Source organism: Otolemur garnettii, unplaced genomic scaffold (assembly GCF_000181295.1).
Source record: "Otolemur garnettii isolate 467f Iridium unplaced genomic scaffold, OtoGar3 scaffold00004, whole genome shotgun sequence".
NCBI lineage: Eukaryota > Metazoa > Chordata > Mammalia > Primates > Galagidae > Otolemur > Otolemur garnettii.
Genome location: NW_003852399.1, coordinates 20,756,893 through 20,767,697, shown reverse-complemented (window position 1 = coordinate 20,767,697; position 10,805 = coordinate 20,756,893). Strand labels below are relative to the sequence as shown.

Here is a 10,805-nt window from a genome sequence, read left to right as displayed (position 1 = left end):
GTTGATTTTATTGTTCCTGGTTATCCTCTATTTTCAAAATATAGGATACCTTTATCTCCTGTTTGGAGAAATATAAAATATAGGATAATATAGGATACCAAATCTCCTGGTGATTTGGATAGGAGTGAAAAAGAACATACCAACTCATCAGACCTTTTGAACGTCTGATCAAAAGTTTGGAAAATGTTTACTATATGTTGAATATAATTGTGTATGTGTGCATATAAATCTGTTGTGTGTATGCATACACACATACATACATGCTGAAAATAACTGCATTTCAGTTCTCCACAACTGTTCTTTTTTATAATAGCTGCTTCAATTGTATAACAATATTTTACTTGACCATTTTCTTGTTTGCATTGGGATGTTCGCAGTATTTTACAGTTAAAAACAAGGAAAAGTGCCTTTGGGTGTGTATTTTCATAATGTGTGAGTTGTGTTTTCAAGGAAAATTTCAGAAGTGGAATTTATTAGTCAAAAAGGAAATGCAGTGTAATTGTATTGATACCGCAGACCCCCAAATCTGGGCACACAATACAATTCATTAATCTGAGGGAAGACAGGTGGTGGACCACAGTACTCTGAAAACCTCTGGGATAAGTGTCGACCAGTATGCTTATAAATTAAATAATTTAACAGATACTGTGTGCTTATTTATACTAAAGATGTCCTGCATACTGGGAATGAAATTAGAATATTCTGGGAATCTGGAGTAGGCCTCTGGGCCACGTGGCCTCCTGCTTAGCATATGATCCCTGAACAGAGAGACGTAATAGAGAAGGCACAGCAGTCCTTCCCAGAGTGTGAGTTCCATTGACAAAATTCTAGTTTACACAGAATTATTTCTATATTTTGTTAGAAACAACACTGGTAGTCTTACAGTGTACCTGCTGGCAGTAATTAGGAAATAAAGGAAGTAGAGTTTGGGAAGGGAAAGGAAAAAGGAGAAGGCAAACCAGGAGTCCAGGTGCAGCCCCACGTTGCAACACCATAGGAAGAAAAAGCCCTGGGCTCAGTCATTCCCTCATAGTTTAAGTGGGCAGAGTGATAAGGGGAACTTGGGAATCAGAAGTCATAAAACTTGAGGTTATGAAAGGTGACAGGCCTCGTGTTTGGATGGTGATTTGGATAGGAGTGAAAAAGAACATACCAACGCATCAGACCTTTTGAACGTCTGATCGAAAGTTTGGAAAAAGAAAATCTTGAAGATTGGCAAATCAATTGTATACTACCTGTTACTGGAATTCAGAATTAACTTTGAACTTACTTTTATTTTTTGTCAAAATGTCTAAACTTTTTCAACTGTAGATTTTCCTAACACAAGGTTCTTAGGATAATAATCATTTGGTTGAAGAGAGAGTATTTTTGGATCCCAAATCCGGTGACATTAATATGAAAAGTGTTCTTTAAATAAAATATTAGGTTACTAAATAAGAAATGTCCAATTTCCTTGAGTACTAAGTTTATTAGTTGATACCTCTGACATTTCTCTTTGACACATCTTGGTTTTTTTGTCTTGTTTTTTTGTTGGTGTGAAGGTACCTCCTCATTCTTTCAAATGCTCATCTTGGCTTGTGACGATCTTTTAAGTTTTTTTTTTTTTAAATTTGGGCAATTTTTGTGAAACCGTGGATAAGTCAAAACTTTGTGTTACATTTGACTAGGAGTTCGATTGTACAGCACAGGTGCTCAAAATATCAATGAAGCGTTAAAGAAGGTGGCTAATGAACGTACAGCATGTTGGTGGTTTAAGAATCTCTGTTATGTTGATTTTAATCTTGAAAATGTGCCTCGTGGGGCGACGCTAGACCAAGGTGGATAACCCTGAGGGGGAAGCTGCCATGGAAGTGAACCCTGCTCGGCTACGTGTGGATTAGCAGCACATTACTTTTCTAACAGTGTTAGACTATTGGAAATAAAGTGGGAAGGTAAAGGAGCTGGACAGGTGGCTCCTGCAGGAATTAAATGAACGTGAGAGGAGAAATCATCAAAGCTTGCCTTCCTCTGCTCTCACGACGGGGTGAACCATTTCTACACCATATTGCTACATGTGATGAAAAACGGATTCTTTTTGACAGCCGCTAGCGGTCAGCACAATGACTGGACAAAGATGTGCCACACACAGTCCACAATCGAATATTCATCAAGAAAAGCTAATGGTGTCTGTATTACCCGCCAGAGCTTCATGAAGCCTGGTCAGGCCATTACAGTGGGTATGTATTGCACCCAATGGAAAACACAATGAAGATGCTTGCAGTTAAGCAGCCAATATTGGTCAGCAGGGACAGGCCAATCTTTTGGCAAGACAGTGGCCAAGCGCATTTTGCACAAACAACACTGCTCAGACTACAGAGGCTGGACTCGGAAACTCTGTCATCCGCTGTATTTATCAGACTTTGCACCAACCGACTGCCACTTCTTCCAGGCTTTGGACCACTTCCTGCAAGGAAAAAGACTCAATTCTCAACAAGCTGTGGCAAGTGGCTTTTGTGATTTCATTGCCAGCCCCCTCCAGGCCGCCTCAGTGCTGGCATACACAAGCTGCCGGTAAGGAGGAAGGCTGATTCCTACTGGAAACCTCGTAGAATCCTGGCCCACAGAGGAACTTGAGCAGTTTCAACATCATACTGAAAACTTCACTTTTGATATATGCACCTGTTTTGTAAGTGATACTGTAATAAAAATAATACAAAGTCAAGCTTCTTAAATTTGAAATTCTGTTTTACCAAACCTAATGGAAATTTCTTCCTAAATAACACATTATAATATGTTCTGCTTATCTTAAAGTGAACCTTCTTATATGTAATGCTTAATTAAAAATCTACAATGATTTCTGCAATGAATAGCCAAGTATTTTTGCTAAAAGGTGAGTGGAATTTTAACTATCGTTACTATTATTATATAGTAATAACATTCTATGTGCTCTCTGAAATGCTTCGTGTGGGCTTTCTCAAAATCTTCAAACTTCCTCCTAAAAACAATGCCAGAAAGTCATGTATGTAAAAATCATTTAATACCTTTCAACTTATTACAGAGAGTTTGCATTTTAACTTAAATAAATATTGGCAGTTGGCATTAAGACGATAGTGGGTCAAGTGGCTTTTGTTGAAGGTTCGAGTAGCGTGATCACCACGTGGTCATCTCGGCCTTGCCATAACATCTCTCCTTCAAAGTCCACCAGTCCGTGTTTCCTGGCACGCATGAGAATGCCCACCACTTTATCTGAAATACGAATGTATCTGTCAAAGAGGTCTCCAAAAGTGACCTGGATCTTGCCATCTCGTCGGTGGCGAGCCATGGTGCGGATGATGAAGCACAGGTCCATGATCTCCCGGTAGATGTGCTCCTCGGCCCGCTTGGCCCGTTCCGCAGTTTTGGTTCCTTCCTTGGGACGGCCGTAGCCCTCATCGCCCTTGTGTAGGCGGGTGGACATGGCCAGCTGATAATCGAACTCCTCACTGAAGGGATTGAGCCTCTGGGACTGTATGTGCTCATCAGCCCACTGCTGCCATCTCCCTTTCAGGCTATTCACCTGGCTGTATTTCTGGTGGGCCTTGCAGCTGAGTTTCTCTGCAAATCTGTTTGCCCTACAGGAGAAAGAGGGTAAAGAATCAAGATACCTCCATTTTAACACCCAAATGCTGATTTTCCTTTACACTTTGTCTCTGTGCATCTCAAGGTCTTTATAATTTTTTGATTTTGAAAGATGCATAAATACAATACAAAAAAATTAGAAGAAAAAATCACACATCGTCGACTGCTGTGTTCAGTTTGATGTGTGTCTTTCTGCATTATTTTTCTCTGTGAATAACAGTAATGTTTGAAGCATTATGATATTCTCTGTTTTCAGAGAAAAGCTTCATACACAAAGTTAATGCAAATGTATCTTAAAACTGAATGCTAGTAACATTTTAGGCACAGAAGCATGTAATTGTACTTGGGAATCCTTTTCTTACAGGACCTCTGAGACCAGTTATTTCCCAAAGATAAGGAGTCCACCACTACATTTGTACTGTAATACTCATGGACAGATTTTCATGGATGGATTTTTAATAAGAGCATCTCTAGGCTGGTAGGTGAGCATCTCAAGACAGGTGAAACACAAGCTCTTGGATTGTAAAAGAGATTTGTACTTATCCTCATAAGCGCCCACCCTCTCTTTTCCCCTACTCTAAGTGTCCTTGTGCTTATTCTGCTCTGGGACTGAAGATGCCCAGGTAGTGCTGGAATTACCTGTCCAAACAACCTTCAATTCAGATTCCGGAATGGATCAGATTTGAACATCCCTCACTATACAAACTCCTGAAATCTGGTTATCCAAACGCAGGAGACAAATAGATGTGGACAGGGAGGAATACATAGTTGCACTAACATTGTGGTCAAGAAAGAAATGATATCCACTAGATGGCGAACTTTCACTAAAGCCAATGCTCCTGTTTCCAAAAAATCCTCCACTTGCTACTTTGTTTCAGAAGTGCAATAGAATTGGAACTGGGAATACACAGCTACTTGTAACACTACTATTCTGTGCAGACTGCTATGACATGACAAAAAAAAAAAGGGCATGACAAAGTTAATTGGGAAAATCCATCATACAGAAACTGTATTTGCAATTATTGCAACTTTATAAAATGATGTATGTGATGAAAACATGCTAAAAGCCAAACCACGCTGAAGTAGACTGGATTTCTCCCAGCCCTGCCTGCCCTCACCATCACCTGCCTCTCCATTAAACATCCTTGTTCGGCTGCCCACAGGATGGGCTGATCTACTGTGTGATCAAAGGTGACAAACATCTCGTCCTTTGGAGCCATAATCAATGAGAAGCATCATCTTCAAATAACAAGCCCCAAGGCCAGCTAGGCAGAACCCAAATCTCATGCCAGACTTGAGGCTGGGTCCCCCTGCCAGAGCAGAGACATGGAATGCCTCAGATGGAAGTGAGTGGTGCAATGGATCCACACACACTTTGTTTCCTGAGCACTAGCTGGGCTTCCATCCTGACATACAAATCATCAATACAGCATGCTTTTAAAGAGCTTCTGGGCACTTTCACATTCCTTCCATCCTTTAACAAAGTATTTATTTATGACACCAACTATGTGCCAGGTGCTTTTGTAGATATTTAATGGATATTCAATAATTTTCAAAAAGTGAATAACCACTAAATGATATCCATGAAAATAATCAGAGTAATACAAATTTGAGTTTATGGTACAATTACAACTCTGTAATATGTGTACACACCAGGGTGAAAAATTTAATAGCAATCGAAAATAACTATGTTGCTATCTATATGACAGTAGATTTTTTTCATTTTTGTCGAAATTCTTTCATGTTTTATACTGATTTTAAAACTTAAAGAAAAAATATGGGTAAATAAATTAGCATCCAGAGTAATTTGTTTAAACTGTATGTTATATGAGTCTGATTCTTTACTGTAGCCTTTTTCCTTCTAATTTTTAATTAGTAACTTAGATTCCCTAACTACTGAAACCCAGTGTCATTTGGGATAAGGGTTGGGGTTAGTGGGGTAATGAATCTATAAAGAAACACCGTCTAAACCTTAATGTCCGTTTGTTATATTATCAAATTGTAATTCCTAATACTTGGAATGAAGAAAAGGAAAACAAAGAAAGTTGGCCCTGCAAGCAAGAATCAGAAAATAGGGCTGTTTTTTAAAAGAAGGAGGAAATTCAACTTAATGAGTATTTAATTTCCCTATCTTTGAAATGTTCTGTATTGTCTTTATGTTTCCAATTTTTTAAAAGTTTGAAAGTTTTAAATCAGGAATAGCAAATCTAATACCCTGAATATCTTCTTGGGAAATGAATATGTGAATCAATACTGGATTAGGGTATTTTTTTTAATTTTTCAGCTAAAAATATGAATGATGGTTTAGATTGAGCTTTAAAAAGACAATCTAGTATAAATTGAAAGAAAGCAAGGGAATAATCAAAGATGAACATCTTGCCCATATTTTAGAATAGCAATATGGAATCCACCATCTTCTCAGTTTCTTCATTATTAGTAAACAATTTCCTATAGTCAATCAAAAATGTATCTATCCCCTGTCCCACTATGTGCACGGTAACCAAATCTATCACACATTATATGGTAGAATAATGCATACGTTATAAGCACTCTCTCTGAAAGTTTAGCTTCATTTACGGAAGTAAATTCTGAAAATTATTTCTCATCTGTCAATCTCTAAATATGACGAGTTTGATTGAGTGCTATTTTTTGATGTGAATAAGCTCTTTAGCAGTATGATGAGAATATAGGAATGAATTTTATGATTCTGTCATTTGTGAGTAATAATTATATGGGCATATCATTAAATATGTAATTTTTAAAACCCTAGGAAATAAAAGCTCTGATAGGTATATTGCAAATTCTACATTTCCTAGTAGTTGCCCTTCGGCTAAATCACTAGCTTCAAAATGTCACGGGTACCTATAGGTGAGTTTTTCTGGTCTGTCTTAGAATTATACAAAGAAAATAGAGATCAGCTGTCAAGGCCAACCCCGTAGATCAGGGGTTCTCAAACTTTTTAAACAGGGGGCCAGTTCACATGATGCATAATTTTCTCCCTGCTGGAAGATCTAGGGAGAGAATGGTCCCTGTAATGAAAAAGAAGTGAACAAAAGTCCTTCCATACTGGCTTCCTCATAATGCCACTTTTGTTTCCCCCAGCAATATTTGAGCATCCCACTAGGGAGGTTTCCTGAATGCAGTTCGGCTGGCTACTGACATGAAGAGCTGCCATGGCTGCATAGTGCCCTGGGCACTCCTAAGACTGAGGGAAAGGACCCAAAGAAGGAAAGAAGAGGTTTAACCTCCAAACCTAGAGAGAGGCAAGTCCCCAGCACCACCAGGCCTGGCCCACCGCATTATAGTGAGCTATAACTTGCTAAGGGGCACCCCTGAGCCCATTGTTTCCATAGTTTATATAAAAATAACTTCATAAAATATGAATTAGCATGTCTAGTTTTCAAGGACACAGAGTCAGTGTTGCTGAAGTGACCATGACTCGAGTCTAATTGTCTCGTATTCAAAGCTCGTGTGCTTCATCACACTAAGAAGGGGCCCACGTCCCTCCCTGATTTCAGGACCCCTCTCCCCACTTCTGGATGAGACAGTGGAGTCAGAGGGTGGGCTCCAGGGCCAGCATGCCTGAGTTCAAATCTCCTGGGCTGTAATATCTCATGTAAATTCCCTAATGTTCACCTCATGTTTCCATCTAGCAGCTAGTGATGATGATTACACCTACCTCAGTGGGATTAAATGAATAAACACAGGGAAAGTGTCTAGACGAGTGCCAAGAAGAGTCAGCTTTACTTTGCATTGCCAATTGATTCCAGCTGTCATCTCCCCACCTTTGCACAATTTGAAATGTGCTGACAGGAATTCATTCTGCACCCTAAGTCTTTATTCTGATGGATTCTATTATTCCACTTTTAGTTCATGTACCCCAAATCTACAAGGCCAGTATTTAGTCTGTGGTTTCTTATGTCCTGATGAAGTGGCATTTCTGGTCATGAATTCTGAATGATGTAAGGTTAGCACAACTGTAGCTGTCTGAGTGCGTCCTTGAGCAGGAGAGTTAGAGCTATGCTGGTTTCCAAGCATTGTGTTGGAATAGGGCAGGTTTCAGCTTTGTCGGTAACTTGCTGGGTCAGCTTTCCCCATGTACTTCTTTCTTCTTGTCCCTGTAATCAGTTAATATCTATCTCATAAGACTGTGAGGACAGAAGAGACACAGCATTTAAAGCGCCCACAGTGCACGCAAAACGCGTGACAGATTGTTAGGATTCCCTACGTTTTCCATTTCATTCTTAAAACCTCACAGCATAGTAGTTCTGATTCCTTTAAAACACCTTTAAAGTCACAAACTGTAAGACAGCCTTTGGTCAAATTAGATAAACAATTTTTTCTTTACTTTCTGATTGTTTCATAAGACTTGAAAAGCACGGCTACACATCTAACAGTCCCCAAAGGCAAAGGCGGTCAGTTTTATAAGCGTTTATGACATCAGAGATTTTTCCCATGTTTGATAGCCTAAGGTTGTGGAGTTCCTGACTTTCTGTTACGTGTTTTTTATCTAAACAAATGCCTCAGTTTACATCCGCGCACGTCTGTGTGTATGCATATGTTTTTGACATCTAAATGTTTTAATTATTTCTGTGTTTTCAAACAGGGCAAGCTTTTTGTGAAAGTTTGAAATATTACTAAATAGTAGAATGTATAATGAATACGAATGGTTTTGTGTCTTGACTATATGTGGCAAGCACTGAGCCAGGTGCGTGGCAGCCCTGATCTCAGTTACTTGACCCAGTCCCACAGAATTTGTTCCCAAAGCTTACTATTGCTGTCATTTTACAAATGAGAAAATTGTTCTAGAAAAAGAACTAGTGAAGGGCAGAGCTGGGATTTGAACTTGGTCTAACTTCAGACCCTACTCTGAGGTTAGAGAACAGCCTTCCCAAGTCACAGGGATTCCATGGGCACTGTTTAAGCAGATAATATTATAGACATTTGGGACAAGGGAAGGATTTCCCTCCTCAGTGTACCAGAAAACCCTTTTCTCACTAAGAAAGTAAACCAATTAGACCGATGATAGACAGACATCCCTTTCAGATGGCTTCATCTTTGTAGAGGCTAAAACTTCGGTGTTTAGTTCAAAACTGAAAGGAGATGAAACATGCAGGCACTGACCCAGAGGTCCGTGTCTGAGGCTGGCACTGACCTTTCAGCCCAGGGACGTGACTCTCTCCTGCGCACACTTCCTGCCCAGTCTTTGAGATTCCCATTCTAACTTTGGTTGGATTTCCCCTGTTCTCTGGATTCCCAGACTCGGTTGGGGTTCAGTAATGATCCTGACACAAGGAGTACCAGTGCGCCAGTGAATGGGAGGCCACATTCACTTACTGGGAGCCCATGGGGCGTTTGATCCTGGCAGCGGCCACCTGCAGTCCTTCCTGCTCAGGCCTCTCCTCGGCCTCTCCTCCGTAGCCGCTGTCCTCTGTGTCTATGCTGTCGCTTCTCCCCTGGGGCGCCTCCTGTTCCATCACTTTCCAGCCCTTGGTCAGCTCTGATACCAGGTTAGCACATTTTCTTCTCCGTGTCGGGGAGCCGTGGCTGTGGAGGATTCTGTCGAGGTCATGCTCTGGCTGCCCAGGGTCAGGTGTGGCACCATCCTTCTCGTACCTGTGGCTGAGGTGGCTCACGTCCCCTCCCCTCTCATAAGCCTTGCTGACCACAGTTTTGGTCACCTCTTTCTTTTTGATGTGGGAAATTGCAGTGGCTTCATCTGAGCTCTGTCCATCTCCATGTCCCTCTGGCTTTGGGGATGAAGACTTTGCAGCGCTCTGGGAATTCTGGTGGTGGGTACGGTACGTGACTGTTGGCTTAGGAGCTTGGGGTGGGTCCTGGGTCCCTCCAGGCAGCCACCCTGAGGGCTCCTGGGCCTGCTTGATGCTGTTCTCATTCGCCCACTGCTGCCAACCTCGGGCCAAGTTGATGACCAGAGTGGCTGTGCGTACCTTCCGGAGGGCACTCTTGGCTGGACCATCCTCCCTTTCCTTTTCTCCTGGAGCCATGCTACCCGTCTCTTCTCTGCTGATAGCCTGGGCGCTGGCTAAAGTGTGTGTGGTCTAGTGGAGTGCCTGGGGATTTAAATAGAAGCAGGGTGTCGGGTGGGAAGAAGGGCTTGGTGACAGCAGAAACTATGCAAGGCATTTCTTGCCAAGCTGTGGTGCCTTTGCTCTGATGGTGTTCTTTTTTTACCTCCTGACGGCTCCTGTTTCATCACAGCACAGGGACATCTCTGCTGGGAAAGGACAGTGATGTGCTCACTCCCCTTCTTCTCCAAGTGCCAGAGTGGAAATTACTAGATTGAGTCATGTGCTCAGCCTTACGTTCTCTGTGACCTTAACGCAGTCCTACCATTTACACACTTTGGGTACAGATTTTGCTAGGAACATTCCAAGGTTGCTCCCATTTCCACCTCAATAGCCATCAGTACAGCTCATAATTAATTCTCTTTTATGAGAGAATTAAATCCCACAGAATGTGTCCCCAAATGCGATTCAAACCCAGATGTGTCTGATTGAAAGCTAGTGCTTGCTTTCATTCTAACGATCAAAGCTCCTGAGTTGCCTTTTTCTTTTGCCTTCAGTTTCATTAGAAATAGACCTTAGAAGATCATCTCACCCAACCTTTGTTTTCCAGGAGGGAAAACTGAAGCCCAGATAAAGGGAGACCAAGATCCAGGGACTTGGAGGCTCATTGTTTTCCAGTCCCAGGTTTGAATCGTTGCAGAGACAAGTCATACTGATGTACAAGATGATAGCCAAAAATTTGGTCCAATCATTAAGAAATAAATTGAAAGAACTGCATACACATTGAATTCCAGAAATTATTATTAGAATAAATCTTTTCAAATATTTTGCTTAAAAAGACCATTTAAAGACAAAATAAATGAATGCTATCAGAAACCCATACCCTGCCCTTTTTTTTTTGTTTTTAATAACAAGCCTTCCTTTGCAGACCTCTAGGTTCAAGTAGACAAAGGCACTTTTTCAGCTCTCAAAACAAAGACTGAAATATAATATTTTTTAAAGCCCTGGAAAGATAGGTCATGTGGACAGAAAAACAGCCATCTATGCAGTGTATTAAACCAGATAAAAAGGCCCAGGGCTCAGCAATGAATAATTTCTTAAAGACAGATAAAATAATTTTTTTTCGTCCCACAGTTCTACTGGCTTTAAAACTATAACGTTTTTTGCAATGTTGGCATA

The 10,805-nt window shown here is 40.9% G+C and overlaps 1 protein-coding gene across 1 annotated transcript; it reads right to left on the bottom strand.

Annotated features, from left to right (window-relative positions):
• Positions 1-2,994: 2,994 nt before the first annotated feature.
• On the bottom strand, positions 2,995-9,651 carry ABRA (actin binding Rho activating protein). Its single transcript, XM_003782413.2, has 2 exons — positions 8,935-9,651; positions 2,995-3,590 (listed from the first exon to the last, which is right to left on the bottom strand). The coding sequence occupies exons 1-2, from the start codon at positions 9,603-9,605 to the stop codon at positions 3,095-3,097; spliced, it is 1,167 nt and encodes a 388-aa protein (XP_003782461.1). The 5' UTR covers positions 9,606-9,651; the 3' UTR covers positions 2,995-3,094.
• Positions 9,652-10,805: the final 1,154 nt, after the last annotated feature.